Source organism: Oncorhynchus gorbuscha, unplaced genomic scaffold, assembly GCF_021184085.1.
Source record: "Oncorhynchus gorbuscha isolate QuinsamMale2020 ecotype Even-year unplaced genomic scaffold, OgorEven_v1.0 Un_scaffold_1953, whole genome shotgun sequence".
NCBI classification, from domain to species: domain Eukaryota; kingdom Metazoa; phylum Chordata; class Actinopteri; order Salmoniformes; family Salmonidae; genus Oncorhynchus; species Oncorhynchus gorbuscha.
Window position 1 is genome coordinate 41,942 of NW_025746594.1, and position 27,739 is coordinate 69,680.

At 47.1% G+C, this 27,739-nt stretch overlaps 1 protein-coding gene across 2 annotated transcripts; it reads right to left on the reverse strand.

Annotated features, from left to right (window-relative positions):
• On the reverse strand, positions 1-27,739 carry LOC124024612 (glutathione S-transferase C-terminal domain-containing protein-like). Of its 2 annotated transcripts, XM_046338507.1 has the most exons (7): positions 27,227-27,735; positions 26,817-26,861; positions 26,224-26,352; positions 17,712-17,845; positions 16,192-16,222; positions 2,158-2,227; positions 1-1,069 (listed from the first exon to the last, which is right to left on the reverse strand). In XM_046338507.1, exons 1-7 carry the CDS (start codon positions 27,335-27,337, stop codon positions 900-902), a joined length of 690 nt encoding a protein of 229 aa, XP_046194463.1. In that variant the 5' UTR covers positions 27,338-27,735; the 3' UTR covers positions 1-899. The 2 variants fall into 2 exon arrangements, with proteins under 2 accessions (XP_046194463.1, XP_046194464.1); XM_046338508.1 differs by lacking the exon at positions 2,158-2,227 and having other exon boundaries at positions 27,227-27,739.

Genomic DNA, 27,739 nt, shown 5'->3' on the forward strand with positions numbered 1-27,739 from the left:
GAAATATAATCAATTTATTTTCCCCCTGTTTGAGGTAGGAACATTCATTTTACTTCATGTAAATCCTGTTGGGGCAGACAAGAATGGTTTTGGCAAAAAAAATAGAAATGGTAAAGAAGCAGGCTTTACGAGTTAAGACACTTTTGAAACAGAACTAAGGTTTGAAACAGAACTAAAATATCAATCCAGCTACATAATGCAGTGACCTAAATGTATATCAAATCAACAGTTGCGAGTCCTGGTGTGGATGAAGTAATAGAGCAAAGTCAATGGTTCAAAATAAACATTGTACAAGACTTCTGGAATATACTCATGTTCCAGGGGGTTTATTCATTCAATATCCACATAATTGCCCGCTCATTAAAACTCATTTAAGGGATCAAATAAAGACATTGCTCAGTTCCAATACCCATAAAACCATTCCAAGAGAATGAAACACTTGGACACCTGCCCCAGATCATCATTAGGGAAAAGGGTCTAACGGGCTTTTTCTTGATTGTAGGTCAAATATCATCATCATCAATTCAACCAGGGTGATTCATTCTTCTCTGATCTCAAGACAAATCCCTCAACTCCTCCGAGATGATTGATTTTACTTAGTATCTTGGTCCAGCGACTGATGCTTTTTGTTTCCTTACAATGCTGTATTCTCAGTTTGAAACTGACTGTATGTCGGGTCCTGTTCTATGTTCTTCTTACGAGTCCCTCCCTCCCTGATTCACTTGGTTTCAAGACGTTTTCTCCCGACTGAACACAACCCTGGGTCGTGATCATTAGGGCAAACCGTAGCAAACCATTTTGCAACAACAAACGTAAATCTGTCTTCTTATTGGACAAGTCGAGGTAGTTCCTTTTGTTTTTCAACCTTCCTTTGGGTGCCAACTGAACATGCCTCTGGTTTACTGTGTGGCATAGTTGTCCCCTCCAGCCCCGCCTCCAGCAACACCCACCAGCATGTTGTTCTTGGGGGAGCAGCTGTCTGGCTCCATGGTCATCACCCTGACAGAGTACCCATGAGTCTCTGCTGCCCAGGAGCGGTCCAGGTCCACCAGGCCCATGCACTGTTTACCTGGAGGAGAGGGGTCAAAGAGCACAGTGATGATGTCCCTGATTGAACAATAGTGGAGTTCCTTTATATTCCACACACTGGCAACTAAGAGGTGAATTGCAGTGCAGAGACACAGTACATAACTACAACAGCTGACAGAAGGTCCCCCGCCTCACAGTAGAATTGTCTTTGTTCTAATCATTCTAAGAATTTGCCTTCATATTACTACGGATAAACAACGTGAGTCCTTTGTGGATAACACCCTTAGGCCTCTTCTGTACAGTAGCAGCCTTTCATTCAGTTTATTGAGGCGGAATAAGAGATGAAGACATTCCACCAGGATCTGTTCATCTTTCCTTATATGACCCTCATTCTCAACATTCTACTGCAGACGCTTCCCAGACCGGCCTCTTCAGTACCAACGACTCTCTTCTTTCCGATTAGTACTTTGGGATCAACTTCCACTGGCACTCTGCTATCAAAGCTTGCTTTAAAGGCAAAAGCCCACTAACCGCATTACGCTGCTCAGTGGCTCTGAAGCAGACCCAGACAGACAACAAACGCGTCTACAGCACTCAAGAGTCTCAGACGGACCGACGTTCAGATCTGACAGACTCGGGGAATAAGGAAACAGATCAAAGACGGTAAGTGTGAGTTGAGGAGAGGTTGAGGAAGGGGTGTCATGGTGGCGGCAGCACCCCGCCAGCGGAATATTCCATGACAGGAAGTGTCAGGTAGGGAACGTACGAGGGCGGTTCAAAGTGAAAACACAACGGGGAGTACCTTCACTAATTATTCACAAGAATTGAATGTGCTGGTATAGGATATGTTTTGCCTTTATCAAGATGAATAAGATTCTATGGAAAGGGGGCCCTGATCCTAGATCAGCAAGCCTACTCAGAGGCACTTTTTAAAAATGGACCCAGGTACTGAAGGGAGTATCAGTTTGATGGAGATATACAATAATATCCCCTTTGACTTTGTGGTCAACATGAATTGGCACCATTATGGAAAAAATGACATTAGTGGCCTGTTTGTGTTAAAATGTGCTCATTTATTTGGGGGTCAATTGTCAACACAATGCGTGTGTGTGAGTGACAGTGTGTCACCTATTAAGCGTCGTTCTGAAGGCAGCTGGACAGCTGTCTGGTCTGCGAAGCGGCAGAGGATCATGTGCTCCTAAATGGAGGGAGAGCAGAGAGAGCGGTGGAGGGAGAGCACAGAGAGAGAGATGGAGGGAGAGCACAGAGAGAGAGATGAGGGAGAGCACAGAGAGAGCGGTGGAGGGAGAGCACAGAGAGAGAGATGGAGGGAGAGCACAGAGAGAGAGATGAGGGAGAGCACAGAGAGAGCGGTGGAGGGAGAGCACGGAGGGAGAGCACAGAGAGAGAGATGGAGGGAGAGCAGAGAGAGAGCGGTGGAGGGAGAGCACAGAGAGAGAGAGAGGGAGAGCGGTGGAGGGAGAGCACAGAGAGAGAGATGGAGGGAGGGAGCGGTGGAGGGAGAGCACAGAGAGAGAGATGGAGGGAGAGCACAGAGAGAGCGGTGGAGGGAGAGCACAGAGAGAGAGATGGAGGGAGAGCACAGAGAGAGAGATGGAGGGAGAGCACAGAGAGAGCGGTGGAGGGAGAGCACAGAGAGAGCGATGGAGGGAGAGCACAGAGAGAGAGATGGAGGGAGAGACAGATGGAGGAGAGCACAGAGAGAGAGATGGAGGGAGAGCAGAGAGAGAGATGGAGGGAGAGCAGAGAGAGAGAGATGGAGGGAGAGCACAGAGAGAGAGAGATGGAGGGAGAGCAGAGAGAACACAGATAGAGCGGTGGAGGGAGAGCACAGAGAGAGAGATGGAGGGAGAGCAGAGAGAGAGATGGAGGGAGAGCACAGAGAGAGAGATGGAGGGAGAGCAGAGAGAGAGAGATGGAGGGAGAGCACAGAGAGAGGGAGATGGAGGGAGAGCACAGAGAGAGATGGAGGGAGAGCAGAGAGAGAGAGATGGAGGGAGAGCAGAGAGAGAGATGGAGGGAGAGCACAGAGAGAGAGATGGAGGGAGAGCAGGGAGAGCACAGAGAGAACACAGATAGAGCGGTGGAGGGAGAGCACAGAGAGGGAGATGGAGGGAGAGCACAGAGAGAGAGATGAGGGAGAGCACAGAGAGAGAGGTGGAGGGAGAGCACAGAGAGAGAGATGGAGGGAGAGCACAGAGAGAGAGGTGGAGGGAGAGCAGAGAGAGAGGTGGAGGGAGAACACAGAGAGAACACAGAGAGAGCAGTGGAGGGAGAGCACAGAGAGAAAAATGGAGGGAGAGCACAGAGAGAGAGAGATGGAGGCAGAGCACAGAGAGAGAGGTGGAGGGAGAGCACAGAAAGAGAGGTGGAGGGAGAACAGAAAGAGAGGTGGAGGGAGAGCACAGAGAGAGAGATGGAGGGAGAACAGAAAGAGAGATGGAGGGAGAGCACAGAGAGAGAGATGGAGGAAGAACAGAAAGAGAGGTGGAGGGAGAGCACAGAAAGAGAGATGGAGGAGAGCACAGAAAGAGAGATGGAGGGACAACAGAAGAGAGATGGAGGGAGAGCACAGAGAGAGAGAATGTTAACTCAAACTCACAGCTACAGCTAAAACTCATCAGCTGACCCACCAATATATGCACACGACTAAGTTGCTTGGGAAAAAAGCATCTGCTAAATGGCATATTTATTCAATGTTTTATTTACACAGACTTCAACCAACCACAGCATTAGAATGTTTGTTCCAGGTTTTCCTGAAAGTCTCTGTATAAAGCCATACTGTACATCATTAGAGCCACATCCTCTGAGCTCTTACCACTTCCTCCTGTTTCTTCCCCAGAAGGTAAAAACACCAAAACCCAGGGAACAGTAGGCATCTTCCCATGTCTTTCTTTATCCACCATCTAGTCATCTTCTACACCTCTTTTTCTACAACCCCCAACCCTAGGAGGACACTAGTTATCCTCTAGCTCTAAGTGATTCCATTCTTCACTGTGGAAGGATCAGGACAGTACCGTCCCAGCCAAGGTTCAACCACTCTGACTCAGCACCAAGCACCAATACCTCACATCATTAGCGTTGTATTACAGCCGCGGAGTGCTATCTGTCATGGCGCTCTGCTGTCAGTCTGTTCAACTAGCTCAGGGGGGAAGGAGTGCACACCCGAGACTGTGATTGGTTGGTTCACTGTGTTACAGTAGCAGTGAAATGCCATATTGGTTTCTGTTAGGCCAGTGGCTGTGGTGGTGGCTAAGGTTTTAGAGTGAGGTGAAGAGGAAACTCTGAGGACAACTGAAGTTGATTTAAAAAATAATCTTCATTTTGGCCTTCATCTGGGTTTTAGAGTGGAAATAACGTAGTCGCAATAATAAAGCCTCTCTTCGCTAAGACGAGGAGCAAAACGCTAAAGGAAGCACCAGATCAATAAAAAAGTGGTCAGAGTAAGCAGATGCTAAGCTACAGGACAGTTTTGCTAGCACAGACTGGAATGTGTTTCGGGATTCTTCCGATGGCATTGAGGATTACACTACATCAGTCGTTGGCTTCATCAATAAGTGCATCGATGACATCGTCCCCACCGTGACCGTACATACATACCCCAACCAGAAGCCATTGATTACAGGCAACATCCGCACTGAGTTAAAGGCTAGAGCTGCCGCTTTCAAGGAGCAGGACTCCAACCCGGAAGCTTATAAGAAATCCCGCTATGCCTTACAACGAACCATCAAACAGGCAAAGCTTCAATACAGGACTAAGATTGAATCATACAACACCTGCTCTAACGCTCGTCGGATGTGGCAAGCCTTGCAAACCATTACAGACTACAAAGGGAAGCAAAGCCAAGTGCTGCCCAGTGACACCAGCCTACCAGAGGAGCTAAACTACTTCTATGTCCGCTTCGAGGCAAATAACACTGAAACATGCATGAGAGCACCAGCTGTTCTGGAAGACTGTGTGATCACGCTCTCCGCAGCCGATGTGCCGACGCTCTCCTCAACCTATAAACTGGTCAACATTCACAAGGCCAGACGGCTTACCAGGACGTGTACTGTGATCATGCGCTGACCAACTGGCAAGTGTCTTCACTGACATTTTCAACCTCTCCCTGCACGAGTCTGTAATACCAACATGTTTTAAGAAGACCACCAACGTGCCTGTGCCCAAGAACACTATGGTAATCTGCTTAAATGACTACCGACCCGTAGCACTCACGTCTGTAGCCATGAAGTGCTTTGAAAACCTGATCATGGCTCACATCAACACCATTATTCCAGAAACCCTAGACCCACTCCAATTTGCATACCGCCCCAAAAGATCAACAGACGATGCCATCTCTATTGCACTCCACACTGCCCTTTCTGACATGGACAAAAGGAACACCTATGTTAGAATGCTATTCATTGACTACAGCTCAGCGTTCAACACCACAGTGCCCTCAAAGCTCATCAATATGGTAAGGACCCTGGGACTAAACACCCCCCTCTGCAACTGGTTCCTGGACTTCCTGACGGGCCCCTCAGGGGTGCGTGCTCAGTCCCCTCCTGTACTCCCTGTTCACACATGACTGCACGGCCAGGGACGACTCCAACACCATCATTAAGTTTGCCAATGACACAACAGTGGTAGGTCTGATCACCGACAACGACGAGACAGCCTATAGGGAGGAGGTCAGAGACCTGGCGTGTGGTGCCAGGACAACAACCTCTCCCTCAAAGTGATCAAGAAAAAGGAGATGATTGTGGACTAAAGGAAAAAGAGGACCGAGCACGCCCCCATTCTCATCGACATGGCTGCAGCAGGTTGAGAGCTTCAAGTTCCTTGGTGTCCACATCACCAACAAACTAACATGGACCAAGCACACCAAGACAGTCATGAAGAGGGCATGACAAAACCTATTCTCCCTCAAGAGACTGAACATATTTGTCATGGGTCCTCAGATCCTCAAAAAGTTATACAACTGCACCATTGAGAGCATCCTGACTGGTTGCATCACTACCAGGTATGGCAACTGTTCGGCCTCCGACCGCAAGGCACTACAGAGGGTAGTGCGAACGGCCCAGTACATCACTGGGGCCAAGCATCCTGCCATCTAGGACTTCTATACCAGGTGGTGTCAGAAGAAGGCCCTAAAAATGGTCAAAGAATCCAGTCACCCTAGTCATAGACTGTTCTCTCTGCTACCACATGGCAAGCGGTACCGGAGCGCCAAGTCTAGGGTCCGAATGGCCTCTAAACAGCTTCTACCCCTAAGCCCTAAGACTCCTGAACATCTAATCAAATGGCTACCCAGACTATTTGCACCCCCCCTCTTTTACACCGCTGCTACTCTCTGTTGTTATCATCTATGCAAGGTCACCTTAAAACTCTACCTACATGTACATATTACCTCAACTAACCAGTGCCCCCGCACATTAACTCTGTACCGGTACCCCCCTGTATATAGTCTCGCTATTGCTATTTTAACTGCTGCTCTTTAGTTACTTGCTACTTTTATTTATTTTTCTTATCTGTATTTTTTAAACTGCATTGTTGGTTAGGGGCTTGTATGTAAGCATTCGGTGCATCTGACTAATAAAAAGTGATTTGAGTTGACTAAAGGAATTAGTTGAAAATGAAATAGAATCATTAATCATATTGTGATGATTCGGCACAGAGGGAGGTTGAGAGAGAAAGAAAGAGAGAGAGAGAGAGAGAGAGAGAGAGAGAGAGAGAGAGAGAGAGAGAGAGAGAGAGAGAGAGAGAGAGAGAGAGAGAGAGAGAGAGAGAGAGAGAGAGAGAGAGAGAGAGAGAGAGAGAGAGAGAGAAGAGAGAGAGAGAAGAGAGAGAGAGAGAGAAGAGAGAAGAGAGAAGAGAAAGAGAAAGAGAAAGAGAGAGAGAGAGAGAGAGAGAGAGAGAGAGAGAGAGAGAGAGAGAGAGAGAGAGAGAGAGAGAGAGAGAGAGAGCTTGTATGTTAATTGCCGGAAAATGAATCCGGTTGCTTAAAATGGAATATTGATTTCTCTTTCCAGACAGCAATTACACGATCAACTATGTGGCCAAGTTTCTTTGTAAAAGTTTCTTTCAAACTAGACAGAAAAAACAGAGATAAATGACACACACGACTTTCCACCACCAAATACCCTAAATTCAGTGCAAAATACACAAGCAGTATTTTAAGATGGGGAGAAAAATGATACTTTCATCTGTAAACCCAATCTGTTAAGACCTTGGATTTCCTGCAGAGAATAGACCATTACCAAAATATACTGGTAGTAGTCCGTTTTCAGACACATCAACTGTCACGTTCCACTTGTCAAGGCGAGGCCCTATAGCAGGCCTCCGTTGATTAGAGCAGTGAGAGGCCCTATAGCAGGCCTCCGTTGATTAGAGCAGTGAGAGGCCCTATAGCAGGCCTCCGTTGATTAGAGCAGTGAGAGGCCCTATAGCAGGCCTCCGTTGATTAGAGCAGTGAGAGGCCCTATAGCAGGCCTCCGTTGATTAGAGCAGTGAGAGGCCATACATCAGGGATCATTGACTAGATTCAGTCGCGGGATTCTTTTTATCTTGAGTAGATGGTCAGGGGGCCAGAAGATAATTACACATCATTTGTAGACTATAAAATGTACTGCAAGAAGCCCAAGTAGATACACGATCGTTCAAACGTTTGGGGTCACTTAGAAATGTCCTTGTTTTTGAAAGAAAATCCACATTTTTGTCCATTAAAATAACATCAAATTGATCAGAAATACAGTGTAGTCATTGTTAATGTTGTAAATGACTATTGTAGCTGGAAACGGCTGATTTTGTTATGGAATATCTACATAGGCATAGAGGTCCATTATCAGCAACCATCACTCCTGTGTTCCACTGTCACGTTGTGTTAGCTAATCAAAGTTGATCATTTTAAAAGGCTAATTGATCATTAGAAAATATTTTTGCGAAGTTAGCACAGCTGAAAACTGTTGTTTTGATTAAAGAAGCAATAAAACTGGCCTTCTTTAGACAAGTTGCTGGAGCATCACTTCATTAAATAGTATTTGCAAAACACCAGTCTCAACGTCAACAGTGAAGAGGCGACTCCGGGATGCTGGCTACTAGGCAGAGTTCCTCTGTCCAGTGTCTGTGTTCTTTTGCCCATCTTAATCTTTTCTTTTTATTGGCCAGTTTGAGATATGGCTTTTTCTTTGCAACTCTGTCTAGAAGGCCAGCATCCCGGAGTCGCCTCTTCACTGTTGACACGAGACTGGTGTTTTGCAAGTATTATTTAATATAGCTGCCAGTTGAGGACTTGTGAGGCGACAATTTAATGTTATTTTAATGGACAAACAATGTGCTTTTCTTTCAAAAACAAGGACATTTCTAAGTAATCCCAAACTTTTGAACGGTAGTGTATATTTGACTAAAACATAATAATTTAAAACCTTGCTTACATTTGTTAATTATCACATACAGCACATGGCCTAAAGTATGTGGACACCTGCTGGTCCAACATCTCATTCCAAAAGCATTCATTTGGAGTTGGTCCCCCCCTTGCTGCTATAACTAATTGTTGTACTAGTTCCCATCCTGACAGGCACCTTGTTAAGTTCGCTGATGACACTGCCTTGATCAGCCTGTTGCATGATGATTAGGAACACCATGACCCGGTCCTAGATGACTTTGTAGAGTGGTGTGAGGAATCACACTTGGTTCTCAATACCAACACGACCAAAGAGACGTGCATAGACTTCAGGAAGCGTACAACACCAACCTCTGCAACATCTATCAGAGGTCAGAATATAGAGATTGTAGAGGAATACAAATACCAGGGTGTCCTCTTGGACAATAAGCTTCAGTGGAGTAAATGTACAGACCTGATCTACAAAAAGAGCCAACAGAGACTGTACTTTCAAAAAGCTGGGATCTTTAATGTAGACTGTACTATACTGATTATTTTTTAAAACTTTTTACTGAAATCTTTCATGGGGAGTATTTGAACTTTTTGTATTGTTTTTTGGTTTGGCAATGCCACTGTCAGCCAGAGAAATATGCTGAGAAGGATTATCACCACAGCAAGCAAGGTACTTGGAGTCAAACAGACAGGCCTGGATGAGATCTTTAAGGTCAGGGCCCTACCCAAGGTACTTGGAGTCAAACAGACAGGCCTGGATGAGATCTTTAAGGTCAGGGCCCTCCCCAAGGTACTTGGAGTCAAACAGACAGGCCTGGATGAGATATTTAAAGGTCAGGGCCCTCCCCCCTGGATGAGAGGCCCTCCCCCCTCCCCAGGGCCCTCCCCAGTGAGAGGTACTTGGAGTCAAACAGACAGGCCTGGATGAGATCTTTTCCCCAAGGTACTTGGAGTCAAACAGACAGGCCTGGATGAGATCTTTAAGGTCAGGGCCCTCCCCTACCCCAGGCCTGGATGAGATCTTTAAGGTCAGGGAGTCAAACAGACAGGCCTGGATGAGATCTTTAAGGTCAGGGCCCTCCCCCTTGGAGTCAAACAGACAGGCCTGGATGAGATCTTTAAGGTCAGGGCCCTCCCCAAGGTACTTGGAGTCAAACAGACAGGCCTGGATGAGATCTTTAAGGTCAGGGCCCAAGGTACTTGGAGTCAAACAGACAGGCCTGGATGAGATCTTTTCAGGGAGTCTTGGAGTCAAACAGACAGGCCTGGATGAGATCTTTAAGGTCAGGGCCCTCCCCAAGGTACTTGGAGTCAAACAGACAGGCCTGGATGAGATCTTTAAGGTCAGGGCCCTCCCCAAGGTACTTGGAGTCAAACAGACAGGCCTGGATGAGATCTTTAAGGTCAGGGCTCTGCTCAAGGCTCACAAAAACTGTACCCTTGTTATATTGGTATGTAACTGTTATGAAAGTTGTATTGGCAATTTTGTTTTGTATTTAAACGCCACTTTAAACGTGTACATGACACTGCAACAACATTTCCCCCGGGGAACAATAAAGTCAGTAAGTAATAACAGCCTCCGCTCTGGGGCGGCAGGTAGCCTAGTGGTTAGAGCGTTGGGAATCCCTGAGCTGACAAGGTAAAAATCTGTCGTTCTGCCTGAACAAGGCAGTTACCCCACTATTCTCAGGAGGCTGTCATTTTAAATAAGAATTTGTTCTTAACTGACTTGCCTAGTTAAATAAAGGTTACATTTAAAACATAAAAAAATTAAAACTATTCTGGGAAGACTTTCCACTAGATATTGCTGCAGGGACTTGCTTCCATTTAGCCACAAGAGCATTAGTGAGGTTGGGCACGGATGTTGGGCGATTAGGCCGGCTTACAGTCAGAACTCTAATTCATCTCAAAGGTGTTCGATAGGGCTTTGTGCAGGCCAGTCAAGTTCTTCCACACCTATCTCAACAAACTATTTCTGTATGGACTTCACTTTGTGCAAAGGGGCATTGTCATGCTGAAACAGGAAAGGGCCTTCCCCAAACTGTTGCCACAAAGTTGGAAGCACAGAGTCGTCTAGAATGTCACTGTATGCTGTAGGGTTAAGATTTCCCTTCATTGGAACTAAAGGGCCCGAACCATGAAAAACATCCCCAGACTATTATTCCTCCTCCACCAAACTTTACAGTTGGCACTATGCATTGAGGCAGGTAGCGTTCTCCTGGCACCTGCCAAACCCGTTGGACTGCCAGACGGTGAAGTGTGATTCATCAGTCCAGAGAATGTGTTTCCACTTCTTCAGAGTCCAATGGCGGTGAGCATTACACCACTTCAGCCGACGCTTGGCATTGCGCATAGACCTTAGGCTTGTGTGCGGCTGCTTGGCCGTGGAAAACCATTTCATGAAGCTCCTAACAAACAGTTATTGTGCTGATGTTGCTTCCAGAGGCAGTTTGGAACTCGGTAGTGAGCGTTGCAACCGAGGACAGATGATTTTTACGCAATACGCGCCTCAGCACTTGGCGGTCCCGTTCTGTGAGCTTGTGTGGCCTACCACATCACGCCTGAGCCGCTGTTGCTCCTAAAGGTTTCCACTTCATAATTACAGCACTTACAGTTGACCAGAGCAACTCTAGCAGGGCAGAAATTTGACAAACTGACTTGTTGAAAAGATGGCCTCCTATAACGGTGAGCTCCTCAGTAAGGCCAATGTTTGTGTGGCTGAAATAGCCGACTCCCCTAATTTGAAGGTGTGTCCTAATACTTTTGTATATATAGTGAATGTCTCTCTATTATGTGGGAACAAATTGGAACAGATTTCCAAAATTAAAATCACTTGGAGCTGATTTACTGTTGTTTTTAAAGTCTTCAGTCCCCCAAAAATGTTTGATTATATTTTTATTGTTCAGAAAACTTGGAGGCCAAATAAAACCAAATGCGGGCCAAATTCGGCATGCAGTTGGGGAACCCTGCCATACATCATTAAGATATTATGACATCATCATCTCCTACCAGTTCAATGCACTGTCAGTGTCAAGTGATAAGACTTAGGCCCTGTTCTGATACTCTGAAAAGGCATCCTGTCTTCCTTGAAGTAATTACTGATCTGACATAGGGCCTTGCTTTTACTACCAGACTCCAAGGAAGGGAGTGAAGTAAGGATGCATCTGCATCTGTGTGGCTTCGTTGGTAGAGCATTGCGCTTGCAACAACAGGGTTATGGGTTCGATTCCCACAGAGGACAAGTACATCTGCTAAATGACTCATATGTACATTTGGAATAGTATTTGAACCTCCGCTGACCTCAATCAAGACATGAACTTTGTCAACATTCAGTCTCCTGACCGTCGATCTACTCATGATGATTAATGATGTTGTTGTTTTGAAATTGCTTGTTTTTTGGTTGCCGTTGCTTTACAGCGCCTTGACATTTCTTATGTAATGAACAGCACTAAAAAAGGTTTTATACATTATTATTAGTATTAGTGGTATTCTAACAATGTAGTTCCTGTAAAAGCTGGCTTTAGTTCCCAGGATACATTCAGGATAAATCAACAGGAGAGCTATTTCTGAGGTCAGATAGTTTATTCTCTCTACCTCCCCTTCTCACTCTCTCCCTCCTCTCTCTACCTCCCCTTCTCACTCTCTCCCCTCCTCTCTCTACCTCCCCTTCTCACTCTCTCCCCTCCTCTCTCTACCTCCCCTTCTCACTCTCTCCCCTCCTCTCTCTACCTCCCCTCTCTCCCTCCTCTCCCCTCCTCTCTCTCCCCTCCCCTACCTCTCACTCTCTCCCTCCTCTCTCTACCTCCCCTTCTCACTCTCTCCCCTCCTCTCTCTACCTCCCCTTCTCACTCTCTCCCCTCCTCTCTCTTACCTCCCCTTCTCACTCTCTCCCCTCCTCTCTCTTACCTCCCCTTCTCACTCTCTCCCCTCCTCTCTCTTACCTCCCCTTCTCACTCTCTCCCCTCCTCTCTCTTACCTCCCCTTCTCACTCTCTCCCCTCCTCTCTCTTACCTCCCCTTCTCACTCTCTCCCCTCCTCTCTCTACCTCCCCTTCTCACTCTCTCCCCTCCTCTCTCTTACCTCCCCTTCTCACTCTCTCCCCTCCTCTCTCTACCTCCCCTTCTCACTCTCTCCCCTCCTCTCTCTACCTCCCCTTCTCACTCTCTCCCCTCCTCTCTCTACCTCCCCTTCTCACTCTCTCCCCTCCTCTCTCTACCTCCCCTTCTCACTCTCTCCCCTCCTCTCTCTACCTCCCCTTCTCACTCTCTCCCCTCCTCTCTCTACCTCCCCTTCTCACTCTCTCCCCTCCTCTCTCTACCTCCCTTCTCACTCTCTCCCCTCCTCTCTCTACCTCCCCTTCTCACTCTCTCCCCTCCTCTCTCTACCTCCCCTTCTCACTCTCTCCCCTCCTCTCTCTACCTCCCCTTCTCACTCTCTCCCCTCCTCTCTCTACCTCCCCTTCTCACTCTCTCCCTCCTCTCTCTACCTCCCCTTCTCACTCTCTCCCCTCCTCTCTCTACCTCCCCCCCTTCTCTACTCTCTCCCCTCCCTCTCTCTACCTCCCCTTCTCCCTCTCCCCCCTCTCTCTACCTCCCCTTCTCACTCTCTCCCCTCCTCTCTCTACCTCCCCTTCTCACTCTCTCCCCTCCTCTCTCTACCTCCCTTCTCACTCTCTCCCCTCCTCTCTCTACCTCCCCTTCTCACTCTCTCCCCTCCTCTCTCTACCTCCCCTTCTCACTCTCTCCCTCCTCTCTCTACCTCCCCTTCTCACTCTCTCCCTCCTCTCTCTACCTCCCCTTCTCACTCTCTCCCCTCCTCTCTCTACCTCCCCTTCTCACTCTCTCCCCTCCTCTCTCTACCTCCCCTTCTCACTCTCTCCCCTCCTCTCTCTACCTCCCCTTCTCACTCTCTCCCCTCCTCTCTCTACCTCCCCTTCTCACTCTCTCCCTCCTCTCTCTACCTCCCCTTCTCACTCTCTCCCCTCCTCTCTCTACCTCCCCTTCTCACTCTCTCCCCTCCTCTCTCTACCTCTCCCTTCTCACTCCCCTTCTCCTCCTCCTCTCTCTACCTCCCCTTCTCACTCTCTCCCCTCCTCTCTCTACCTCCCCTTCTCACTCTCTCCCCTCCTCTCTCTACCTCCCCTTCTCACTCTCTCCCCTCCTCTCTCTACCTCCCCTTCTCACTCTCTCCCCTCCTCTCTCTACCTCCCCTTCTCACTCTCTCCCCTCCTCTCTCTACCTCCCCTTCTCACTCTCTCCCCTCCTCTCTCTACCTCCCCTTCTCACTCTCTCCCCTCCTCTCTCTACCTCCCCTTCTCACTCTCTCCCCTCCCTCTCTCTACCTCCCCTTCTCACTCTCTCCCTCCTCTCTCTACCTCCCCTTCTCACTCTCTCCCCTCTCTCTACCTCCCCTCTACCTCCCCTTCTCACTCCCCTCTCCCTCCCCTCCTCTCTACCTCCCCTTCTCACTCTCTCCCCTCCTCTCTCTACCTCCCCTTCTCACTCTCTCCCCTCCTCTCTCTACCTCCCCTTCTCACTCTCTCCCCTCCTCTCTCTACCTCCCCTTCTCACTCTCTCCCCTCCTCTCTCTACCTCCCCTTCTCACTCTCTCCCTCCTCTCTCTACCTCCCCTTCTCACTCTCTCCCCTCCTCTCTCTACCTCCCCTTCTCACTCTCTCCCTCCTCTCTCTACCTCCCCTTCTCACTCTCTCCCCCCCTCCTCCCCTCTCACTCTCCCCTCTCTCTCTACCTCCCCTCTCTCTCTCTACCTCCCCTTCTCACTCTCTCCCCTCCTCTCTCTACCTCCCCTTCTCACTCTCTCCCCTCCTCTCTCTACCTCCCCTTCTCACTCTCTCCCCTCCTCTCTCTACCTCCCCTTCTCACTCTCTCCCCTCCTCTCTCTACCTCCCCTTCTCACTCTCTCCCCTCCTCTCTCTACCTCCCCTTCTCACTCTCTCTCCCCTCCTCTCTCTACCTCCCCTTCTCACTCTCTCCCCTCCTCTCTCTACCTCCCCTTCTCACTCTCTCCCCTCCTCTCTCTACCTCCCCTTCTCACTCTCTCCCCTCCTCTCTCTACCTCCCCTTCTCACTCTCTCCCCTCCTCTCTCTACCTCCCCTTCTCACTCTCTCCCCTCCTCTCTCTACCTCCCCTTCTCACTCTCTCCCCTCCTCTCTCTACCTCCCCTTCTCACTCTCTCCCCTCCTCTCTCTACCTCCCCTTCTCACTCTCTCCCCCCCTCTACCTCCCCTTCTCACTCTACCCCTCCTCTCTCTACCTCCCTTCTCACTCTCTCCCCTCCTCTCTCTACCTCCCCTTCTCACTCTCTCCCCTCCTCTCTCTACCTCCCCTTCTCACTCTCTCCCCTCCTCTCTCTACCTCCCCTTCTCCTCTCTCCCCTCCCTCTCTACCTCCCCTTCTCCTCTCTCCCCTCCTCTCTCTACCTCCCCTTCTCACTCTCTCCCCTCCTCTCTCTACCTCCCCTTCTCACTCTCTCCCCTCCTCTCTCTACCTCCCCTTCTCACTCTCTCTCCTCTCTCTACCTCCCCTCCTCTCTCACCTCCCCTTCTCTCTCTCCCTCTCTCTCTACCTCCCCTTCTCACTCTCTCCCTCCTCTCTCTACCTCCCCTTCTCACTCTCTCCCCTCCTCTCTCTACCTCCCCTTCTCACTCTCTCCCCTCCTCTCTCTACCTCCCCTTCTCACTCTCTCCCCTCCTCTCTCTACCTCCCCTTCTCACTCTCTCCCCTCCTCTCTCTACCTCCCCTTCTCACTCTCTCCCCTCCTCTCTCTACCTCCCCTTCTCACTCTCTCCCCTCCTCTCTCTACCTCCCCTCCCTTCTCACTCTCTCCCCTCCCTCTCTCTACCTCCCCTTCTCACTCTCTCCCCTCCTCTCTCTACCTCCCCTTCTCACTCTCTCCCCTCCTCTCTCTACCTCCCCTTCTCACTCTCTCCCCTCCCCTACCTCTCTCTACCTCCCCTTCTCTACCTCCCCTTCTCACCCTCCCCTCCTCTCTCTACCTCCCCTTCTCACTCTCTCCCCTCCTCTCTCTACCTCCCCTTCTCACTCTCTCCCCTCCTCTCTCTACCTCCCCTTCTCACTCTCCCCTCCTCTCTCTACCTCCCCTTCTCACTCTCTCCCCTCCTCTCTCTACCTCCCCTTCTCACCTCTCCCCTCCTCTCTCTACCTCCCTTCTCACTCTCTCCCCCTCTCTCTACCTCCCCTTCTCACTCTCTCCCCTCCTCTCTCTACCTCCCCTCTCTCCTCTCTCCCCTCCTCTCTCTACCTCCCCTTCTCACTCTCTCCCCTCCTCTCTCTACCTCCCCTTCTCACTCTCTCCCCTCCTCTCTCTACCTCCCCTTCTCACGCTCTCCCTCCTCTCTCTACCTCCCCTTCTCACTCTCTCCCCTCCTCTCTCTGCAAAGAGTCAGCGAATGGAAAAGAACATGACTAGGACGACACTTAAAATTAAACCATGTAAAACAGGGCTCTTCCGGAGTCTATTAGGTTTTAGTAATGATATATATATATATAAATAACCTCTGGCAAGGGAGCAACAGCTTTCAGCATGAGTGTAAATTATAATGTTTTATAACTGAGGGGTCAAACCTGTTGTAACCTGTGTAGGAGAACACTGTTTGCAATTACCATAAATAAAAAAAGACTAATTAAATCTGACTTAGTTCAATCCTAGCTGCTGATATGATATGCATCCAAACAAATAATACATTGCGTGGGAAATCTAACCCTCATTTGAAATGAATTGAACCTACCTTGTAACTCAGTGTCTCCAGAAACCTTTTGCTGCAAAAAAGAGAGAATTTGAAAGAAGTGAGATATTTTGGGAATAATGCTTAGAGAAAAGACCATTCAAGTGTAAAAACTTTTCAGTAAATCTGCACGTTGTGCTTTTCTGTGGGACAACTATTTGTATTGCATTGTACTAGTGTCTATTGTTTACACTGACATTCACATACTAAGTCCACCTTCTTTTGTCTTGATAAGTCATGACATAAACTATCTTCTGATGATAAACCCCATACGTGACAAAAAACAAAAACAATGCTCATTTTGAGCAACTTCTTTATCCGATGTCCTGGGAAACAGGCAGTTTGATTGCGATGTTAAAGAGTAGCGAGAAAGAGCTTAAAGCTAGCTAATAATCAACACGGCACCGAAGACGTCAAAGGTCGCGTCGCGGGCACTCAGTTGAGGACTGTAATGTTTCACTTGGCCGGCTATAGCCTCTCGGTCACATACTCCATAGCTATGTACTGTCAAAATGATGTACACACATCAAAAGCTCCTGAGCAGGTGCTGAACATAAACAACGCAGGTATTCTGCAGACTGCACTTCAACACTTGGGGATTTAAACTTGGTATGTTGACTCTTGGTGAAAGTTTGTCTTCGGGACCATAACCTGAGGATGAACTAGTTAAGGCTGTGGTGTAGTGCAGAGTAGCATGAATACTGACACTGCTACAGGCCCTGCCTCATATCTAGCAACAGCCTTTAGCGATGCCAGTAGCAATGATATACCACACCTTCAGTGCGTTCTCTCTATAGAATACCATGTTTTGTGGTCATGGAGGCCTTTGTGTTGTCAACATGTCATGCATCCTTCCTCCTAGTTCTCATACCAGCCACTTCACACACCAGTCAGTCAGAGTGCTGTCATGGCAACAGGAACAACAGCACAATAAACTAGCTCCTACATTTTTCTCCCTCTCCCTCCTGTTCATGCCCTCAAGCACAATTCACACTCTTCGGATCGTACCTCAGCCTAGGAAAATATCAAGGCATCAAACGCATAAATGATTTTGGCTCGGCCCCAGAATGAAATGAGCAGAAGACATTTTCGGAGTGATCAGTGATTCGTGTTCCCCAACTTATTTGGTTATGCAGTGTTTTTTTTACCCTGTCATTTTGTGACAGCAGCCCTGTTTTGAAAGATCCTTCTACTAATGCTGAATGAATGGACTGAATGAGAGAGCAGGGTGACACAGAAGTCGTAGATGCTGTGGAAGAGAACATAAGACAGAGACCAACGCAGATAGAGGAGGCAGAGAGGTACAAATGAAGATGGAGAGACCGGTGGAGCGAGAGAGAGGGAGAGAGAGAGGCAGAAATGGTGTGAGATACAGTCGATAAAGATACCAGAAGAAGATGGGTAAGGAGGCACAAGATAAAGACAACTCAGACAGACAGACAGACAGACAGTGACAGACAGATAGGCAGACAGACATTGAGACAGGCAGAAAGACATACATTGAGACAGAAAGGCAGACAGACCTCCTGGGGAAGGTGAACTTCAGTGTGTTCTGGACAAAGCCGTAGCAGCAGGGGCTGACCACGAAGGTCGCTCCCGCCTGGATACACTGCTCTACCACCATGTCTGTCGCAACGCCACACGCATGGAGGGCCACCTGGAGACACACACACACGTTAAAACACAGGCACACATATTCACACACGTTAAAACACAGGCACACAAACAAACGGTCACATAAATGTGTTAAATATTACCCTATCAGAACACCCTCTTTCTCTGCATCCATCGCATCATCACGGTACGATACACCTCATTGGAAAACATCTAGCAAACCTAACCCTGAGTCAATAGGGAAAGCAAACCGAACCGTTTGGAGAAGGAAGAAAAACCTCACTGATTAACTAGTTTAAAAAGCCGTTTGATGCTGAACATGTGGAGTAAACAAACTTTTGAGTCGTTTAGCAGTGGCGGCACGGAGGGACCGGGTTTCCTATTGAGCAGGTAAACCATGCCTGTTGCTCTGCATCTCAATACACATTACCAGAGGAGTTGGTTAGAGGATGCTGGGTGGAGCAGAGAGAGATGAGAGAGAGAGAGAGAGAAAGAGAGAGAGATGGAGAGAGAGAAATGGAGAGAGAGAGATGGAGAGAGAGATGGACAGAGAGAGATGGAGAGAAAGAGATGGAGAGAAATTGAGAGAAAGAGACGGAGAGAGAGAAATGAGAGAGAGATGGAGAGAGAGAAATGGAGAGAGAGATGGAGAGAGAGATGGAGAGAGAGATGGAGAGAAATGGAGAGAAAGAGATGGAGAAAGAGAGAAATAGAGAGAGAGATGGAGAGAGAGATGGAGAGAAATGGAGAGAGAGATGGAGATGGAGAGAAATGGAGAGAGAGATGGAGAGAGATGGAGAGAGAGATGGAGAGAAATGAGATGGAGAGATGGAGAGAGAGAAATAGAGAGAGAGAGATGGAGAGAGAGAGAGAGAGAGAGACAGAGAGAGAACCTCTGGGACTCTATTGCACACTTTCTCCACACAGAAGCAGACTGTTTTCCTAATATCCTTGTCCTGGGGGCCCACTTCAAGTCGATATCCATTAGTACAGTGTTAGTTGATCAGTTGACAAATTGATTCCGGAGTGTTAGTACTGTCTGAAATACATCAGATAAGCGGCATGGTTGGGGTACTAGAGGAGAGGTTTGGTAAACACTGGATTAGTAGATGTTGATAACTCTGAGGAGAGCCTCTTCGACTGAGAGCTAAGACATTTCCATCAAAATCCCATAACATCTCCATGGTAGGTGGACTTGAGCACCAGGAACCACGTTTAGTTGGGAGTAGGTTGGACCAGGGCCATGTATTTAGAGAGTTGGGCCAATGAGGTTTCTGCATTATGAAGCATTTACATGACACGTCAACCTTCTATGGCAACAATGTTAGCTCCCCATTAACATTACAGGCAGAAAATGTATGAAAATTTAAACTATCTGAATGTCGAGAACTAGAACAAGATATATAACATTGTAAACGTTGTCCTAACTCTCTAAATATTATGGCTCTGGGTAGTACTTATCAGCCTACTGTTACTACATGTAATTCTCAATCAGCACCCTAGCATTGGAGCCCAGTCAGAAACATTAGCTAGCTAACTCCTAAGTTATCAGCCTACTGTTACTACATGTAATTCTCAATCAGCACCCTAGCATTGGAGCCCAGTCAGAAACACTAGCTAGCTAACTCCTAAGTTATCAGCCTACTGTTACTACATGTAATTCTCAATCAGCACCCTAGCATTGGAGCCCAGTCAGAAACACTAGCTAGCTAACTCCTAAGTATTTCTCCAACGTCATCAGCTCTGAATGGAGGATTCAAAATGAGGTGTTGGGAGAACTTCAAAAAGAACCCCAGAGACAACATTTGAGATACTACATGTTGAGTCGGCCACGTCCACGTCCACGTACAACAGATTCTGCTCAATGTGCGAGACAGCCTCTTCCAAGACTTAAGATTCAAATTATAGCAAATCGCTAAAGAGCGATTAACGACCATTCTTTCGGGATGAAAGTCCCCTAATGTTACATTAAGTCCACATCACATGTATGGTGGCAGGCTGACTGCTGTAATCCATCACAGCTCTAATATATACCACCTGCTCCTTCACATCCATGTCACAGCTTGGCTTTTCTCTGTGGATTCTGACATTTCCCCGCAGCCAGATGTTTGTATACGCTCCTCTCTCATTCTGTGGTCGTTGCATAAGGCTTCAGAACACCTCAGCCAGGCTTTTCCAGAGAGAGTTGAACGAGCTCCTGAGAAATACACTGCAGCCTAGAGATTTAAGGGACCTTAATCCTCCTGTTGTTTGGCTGCCAATGTAGCGCCGGAGCGCCTCTCCTCCGCCCGCCACCCCCCGACCACACTGGGGCCCTGCAGTACTTTGGCCTGGGTTGGCCCGTCTTTGGCATGACTATCTGGAGGCATCGTTCCAGTCACGTAGGGGAACTAGAAGACAGGTACTTATAGGAGGACCAGGGTGCTGGAATGTTAGATGCAAGTCTTTAAGCCAGGGTTCCTTAGTCTTTTGTCCTGGAGACATACTGTAGATTCAGGTTTTCAATCCAACGACATGGCAGCATTTCGTTAAACCTATTTTACCAGTGAAGGGGAATCCCTGTAAAATGGTGTATTGAGGTCAGTATAGGCAAAGTATCAGAAGTAGAATGGCTGACAACAGCAATACCACCAAGACCACCAGCGACTTCAGCACGTGCAGCGCCAGCGGAAAAGAAAAGATTAAGAGTGGAAGCTAGTAGCCACATATTGGGAACACATTCCGCGGCATCCTTCTGCCTTTTTATCGTCGGCCATCTTGGAAGCTAGCCCTCCTCCTTGTAGTAATGTGATAAAGATGGAAGTCCTTCCTGCCAACCAGACCAGAGGAATGTTGTTGTTGGCTGTTTTGCATTTCTGAGGAGGATGTTCTGCATACAAATTCCAAATGTATTCTTTGTTCTTGAAACACTTGGAGGGTACTACTCTGTGTGCTTGTATTGGTTACTTACTCAAGAGGGAATGTTGCAAAGGAAAACACAGACACACCATGTGATTATACAAGACTAAAGAAACAATTGGAAAACTAGACTAAAGAAAAGAACTGTCCACGTGGGGAGAGCCTGTTTCCATTAAGCCAGAGGCTTCTGTGGAGGCCGGTATCAATTATAGATTAATGCGAGCCGATAAAGGATTGTTTGGAAAAAAGCACTCTTTATTAGTCTCCCCCATCTTTTGAGGGGTGGGTAGGAGGAGATCTTCTAGAAGATTCTGGTCCACAATATTTTTGTTCCCCCTCTCATCTTTGCATGAGTACAACTTCTCTTCCTAATGAATAACAACAGGCAGTGGGCTGAAATATGAGCTCTGAAACTCATTATTCACAGCTAATACACCCTGGTCCAGACACACACACAGTCTCAGTGTGAAAAACACTTCACGGTTAACCACGGCAATATATCACACCCCGTGTGCATCGGTGCTTATTACCTCTGGTATTGAATTAACATTTTCCCCCAGTATTACTTTCTACACATTGTGGATCATTTGCACTCTTATCAAATACTGTATTATAAATGATGTACTTGTCAGGGCTATAGGGGGCTCTGTCAGTGATGAGCAGAGATAACCCACCTATAGTACCTACCGCACAGAGCAGCTTTGCTTTGACTCCCACTGTTCTAGTCTACTCAGAACCTAAAACTAATCTACCCCTGCTGGGTGGAGAGGGCTAGGGAGGGAGAGAGAGGGGGAAGAGAGAGTGGTGGAGAGGGCTAGGGAGGGAGAGAGAGGGGGAAGAGAGAGAGAGAGAGAGTGGTGGGGAGATAGAGAGGGGGAGAAAGCAGAGAGTGAAAGAGGAGAGAGAATGAAGGGAGAAAGATAAATAGATACTGCGATAGAGGAAGAGGGAGCGAAAGAGAAAAGAAAGAGAAAGAGAGAGAGGGAAGATGAAGGGACAAACACCGAAGACTGACGCAGCTCCAGATCAGATTTTCTCATCAGTATCCAGACGTTACACTCCACTACTCTCTGTTCCTCTGGGGACCTGGCTCAATGTTTCTCCCCAATGAGAGGAGTGGTGGTGAGGTGTAGGCCTCAGCCATCACTCTAGTACAAGGAGAGGAGGGATACACTGGTGGATATTCTATGAGATGAGATCTGTGTAGGACAAACCCTCGTCTCCAACAGCGCAGCTCTGATGCCAACCTGATTACACACCTGGCCCGGCACACGCCTTGCTCTTCCAAAATGAGAGAGCAAGCCTCCATGGCTAAGAATAGGGAACAACCTAATTAGCCTGAGTAAATTACTATCTAGGGCTATAAATAGAGTCATGTATAATACATACTGGGATTATTCAGCATGATGGGCTGCACCTGGGGGTGAGGGAGTGGGCACTAACTGACAGCACTAAATAATATGCCGTGCATACACACCACGGACAGGTGCACACGCACGTGCACACACACGTACACTCACTACATGGCTGAGTCCACACAGATAGTGTTAGAAACTCTGGGTGATTAAAAAGTTTAAACTCCTCTGCACAAAACCAGGGGAATTGTTTCTCAATAAATCTTTCTCCTTAATGCATAAACACTAAAGGTTTCTCCACCTGTGTGAGCGGGTGTAGAAAAACATTCCCTGACAACAGTAGATACCAAACACACTCCCCAACCCACACAGTACTGTGGAGAGGGTCTCCATGAAGTGGCTGGTCTGGACCTGTAGCTAGGCCCTAGTTCTAATAACAGCAGGTATAAATATACCTTCTATTGGTGCCACAGACAGAGAGATGGGAGGAGGAAGCTTTCAGCACAATATACACAATATATACAAAAGTATGTGGACACCCATTTGAATTAGTGGATTCAGCTATTTCAGACACACCTGTTGCTGACGGGTGTAAAATCGAGCACACAGCCATGCAATCTCCATAGACAAACATTGGTAGTAGAATGGCGTTACTGAAGAGCTCAGTGACTTTCATTATTTGTACCGTCATAGGATGTCACCTTTCCAACAAGTTAGTCCGTCAAATTTCTGCCCTGCTCGAGCTGCCCCGGTCAACTGAAAGTGCTGTTATTGTGAAGTGTAAACGTCTAGGAGCAACAACGGCTCATCCGCAAAGTGGTAGGCCACACAAGCTCACAGAATGGGACCGCCGAGTGCTGAAGCGCGTAGAAATCGTCTGTCATCGGTTGCAACGCTCACTACCGAGTTCCAAACTGTCTCTGGAAGCAACGTCAGCACAATAACTGTTTGTTAGGAGCTTCATGAAATGGGTTTCCATGTCCGAGCAGCTGCACACAAGCCTAAGATCCCCATGCGCAATACTAAGCACTGGCTGGAGTGGTGGAAAGCTCATCGCCATTGGACACTGGACCAGTGGAAATGCATTCTCTGGAGTGATTAATCACGCTTCGCCATCTGGTAGTCCACGGACTAATCTGGATTTGGGGGATGCCAGGAGAACGCAATCTGCCACAATGCATAATGCCAACTGTAAAGTTTGGTGGAGGAGGAATAATGGTCTGGGAATGTTTTTTAAGGTTTGGGCAAGGCCCCTTAGTTCTAGTGAAGGGAAATCTTAACGCTACAGCATACAATGACATTCTAGTCGATTCTGTGCTTGCAACTTTGTGGCAACAGTTTCAAGAAGAAGAAGAAGGCTCTTTCTTGTTTCAGCATGACAATGCCACTGTGCATAAAGCGAGGTCCATACAGAAATGGTTTGTCGAGATTGGTGTCAAGATCGCTGTGGAAGAACTTGACTGGCCTGCACAGAGCCCTGACCTTAACCCCATCAAACACTTTTGGGATGAATTGGAACACCGACTGTTATCTAGGCCTTATCGCCCAACATCAATGCCCGACCTCACTAATGTTCTTGTGGGTGAATGGAAGCAAGTCCCCGCAGCAATGTTCCAACATCTAGTGGAAAGCCTTCCCAGAAGAGCGGAGGCTGTTAAAGCAGCAAAGGGGGGACCAGCTCCATATTAATGCCCATGATTTTGGAATGAGATGTTCGACAAAGAGGTGTCCACATACTTTTGGTCTGGTAGTGTACCTTCTATTGGTGTCACAGACAGAGAGATTGGAGGAGGAAGCCTTCAGCACAATGTCTGTCTAGTCTGAAACTCTCTACGATGACTCACTGTCTGAACACCTCGTAACATAATATACCTGGGAGAATAGATGGACATAGAATACATTTGACATTTTATTTTTAAAAAGGTATCACCGCAGATACTGAGATGAGCGAGATGCAAGACTTCGCTCACACACAGTATCTGCACACGTGCACGCGTTCGCTTCACACATTCACAGTGGAGAAGTTGAGCCTTGCCTTCAACGCACTTAGGTGTGGAAATTCACCAACTACGCTGTTTCTTTCTGCATCTACGTCATATCACAGAGTCTACCTTCAACATCATGTTTGACCTCTTTTAGGGAGGGACTGATAGACAAATATAAACCTCCTGGACCTCAGCCTGGGGGATGCAGGGAGAAACAGCAAGCCTGAATTACAGTACAGATTATAGTCTGAATCTCAGCTGCGATGACTCACTATCTGAACACCTAGTAACATAATGTACTGGAAGGAGAGATGGCCATAACGTGTTTTACATTTAGATTTAAACATTATGTTTTACATATTTTAGAGACATGATATACTATAACATAATAGACATTTAGTTTTCCAATCAATTATTATGAACGATGATCTGACACTTGATAGTTAAAGGTGAATGTTTCCATTGTATCTGTCCCTATCAAATAAATACATGATTAACACCAACACTTAGCATCTAGGTTTAACACACACTCAGGCCTTACAGTTCATTTGGGAAGGGGAGGTTACTTCCTGCCCTGGTTAACCCTGACTGAACTCTGACCTCACCGTGATGAGTGAAGTGACACAATGGGGAAGTTAGCATCCAAGCTGGTTGAACCAAGCTAATGAATTCCTAAATCAAACAAGCACCTGTTCTGTGGCCAACAACCAACACAAGCAGATCAAAATAGACCTGATAATAGCGTAATTAACGACAACTCGTTTAATTTGGGACTAATTAGGCAGTTCAGGTCGTTAGAGTGCCGCTTTTATTCGATTCTGGCAGGAGAGGAGAGGAACTGAAATACACACACACACACACACACACACACACACACACACACACACACACACACACACACACACACACACACACACACACACACACACACACACACACACACACACACACACACACACACACACACACACACACACACACACACACACACACACACAGTAAATTGTAGGCTCTAATCTCATCTGGCCCACAGACTGTGTGGAGGAGAGAGCAAGTGAAGTAACTTAGAACTGCTGTAGCAGCGGCTCGCTGAGTGAAATAAACCACAATCACTATTATCTAGCACAGCAAGGGAGACTTGTGTGTGAACGCGCAACAAAACACACACACACATACACACACCCACTGGCTGATACAGAAGCAAACGAGTCAACTAGCGGAGTCAGATGATTCATGTGGTCAAAATGAGAGGTCAACGTAATAAATGGTGCAAATAGCTGGGGAGTTGAAACATTGTGCCTTTATGATAAACATTTGACTCTTCCAAACGGTTATTCCTTCTAACCTCTGCCTGAATAGCACATATTGCTCCTACATCTTTTGGCAGGGTGTTTGTTTTCGCTCCACTTCAACGCTCTGCAAAGTAAGCAATTAAAAGGAAAATGTGTTTTCTTTTCAAAGTATTGGAGGAGGAGGAGGAGGAGGCGGCGGGGGAGAAAAAGGTACTTCTAATGAAAATGGAGCACGGAAAAGCTTGGTCGTAATGTTCTTCTGATAGAATCCTCAGAGAAGGGAAGGACACGGTCCCCAATATAATCAACTGGTGAACAGAAATGACCAAAATAAGCAGTAAAAGGTTTTTCTCTCAAACGTTCAAATGTGGGCTAAACTTATCACAAAATAAGTTCCAGTTCTGGGAAATCATTCGAAATCCATAACTGAACAAAAAAGGAATCCTGCTGCTCTACCCTGTGACAATGTAGAGAAGACACTTTGAGAGCAGCAAGGCTGTGGACGATTCCTTTCGTGTGCAAACTGAGTCTTCTCTCAAGTGTCACAATGACAAGTTGAGAAGATGAGCCATCTAGAAGTACTGGTGAAATCAAACCGTTTGTTAAGCTGTCTTTGACAGTAGTAAGTCTCATGGTGTACGGTAAGTACGTCAAGTAAAAGAGATGGGATGAGCTTCTATATTAATGCCTGTGTAGTGAATATGAATGTCTCAGTGGGTTAGACTAGCATAGTTCTGGCAACACCTTGTCGTGGGTTTGATTTCCTCATAGGACTCACAAACTGCATGTACGTGCCACTGTCAATGTCGACAGTCCTGTAAGTTCCTTTAGACAAAAGCATCTGTTAAATGATCAAAAACAAGTTGTAATATAATATTCATCTGTACTCACCCCTATGTGGAAGGGTCCAGTGAAGTAGTCCAGGTTGGCCTGGATGAAGCCTATGTTGGTCAGGCCCAGTTCAGCACTCCTCACCTTCCCCCTAACCAGAGACTCCTCCTTGTTCTCTATCAGGATCACCTGCAGTTAACCACACAAGATGACCTCTTACATTTAGCTAATCAACTCGGGCTCTCTGTATGCACGCATGACTAATTCCCTTTGGATAAAAATGTCTGCTAAATGGCATATTATTTATTTATATATTATTACCTCTTACACTTTTCTAATCTAATGTTACTCTTAGTTGACTCTTACCTCCAAGGTTATGAATAGCTTACTGGACAGCTATAGGCTAAAAGTCTAAGATTTATTTGGGAATAAAATACAACTCTACAGTGTAAAATAATTAAATTATCCTACTAAGACTGCTATTTGCAAAGAAATGAATGAGATACGACCTGCTCGAAAATCAAAAATTCTCTGGAAAAACACAACACGAATGTGTAACTCTGTATCAATCATGTCAAGCCACCCTAATGCGAGCAAATGGCGAGCTAGTTTCAACTTGGTAGACAAGACAGTTTTTTCAATGTTCAACCTACCTGGCAGTCGGGCAGCGTGTGAGCCAGAACGATCCCGACGTGGCCCTGGAAAAACGCAACACGGAAAAAGACAAGACAAATACATACAGAGGAAAAACAAGGCTCAAAGAGAAGCCGAGCACATCAAAGGGTTTGTGTGATCAGTAGTGGGCCTACCGCTCTGTCCATTCCAATATTGACCCATTACCCACCCAGTCAGTGCTACTGCTGTGAAGTGTACTGTACACTCCCTTCATCACTCCACTCTGTCTCCCTCCTGTCTGTCTGTGCATGGAATAACAAGGGTTTTCAAAAAGAGAGAGAAGAGATGCACCCTTTCATCCTGATTTCTGACAGACAGACTAATGAGGACAGAGCGACGGCGGGGGATAGAAGGATCGAGAGATGGACCGAAGGACTGACGGACGCACCCCTCCGCTGCAGAAATCCACCACGGTGTCCCCCGGTCGGGCCAGCTCCGTCGCCATGGCGACCAGGTTGTTCAGCTGCTGCCGTTTCCTCGCGGCGCGGACGTCAGACATCTTCCCTGCAGACAGAGCTGAAGATTCAGTAAAAAGGAATGGTGTGCTTAGGCAATATAATTATAATATATGCCATTCATCAGATGCTTTAATATTGGTGTCCCCAGCGGGAATCGAACCCGCGAGCCTTCACTAACTTATGTAAGTCTCATATAAGTGAAATAAGAAGGTATTGGATGGAATGGTAATATCAACATCTTCACATCTGTAAAATACCAGAAGTATTTGCTTAGTTTCAATGTTTGTGTCACACCCTGACCATAGTAAGCTGTTTAGTCTCTGTGTTGATTGGGGCGTGACAGTGACTTGGGTGGGTCATCTAGGTGAAATGTGTGTCTATGCTGCCCTGATATGGTTCCCAATCAGAGGCAGCTGTTTATCGTTGTCTCTGATTGGGGATCA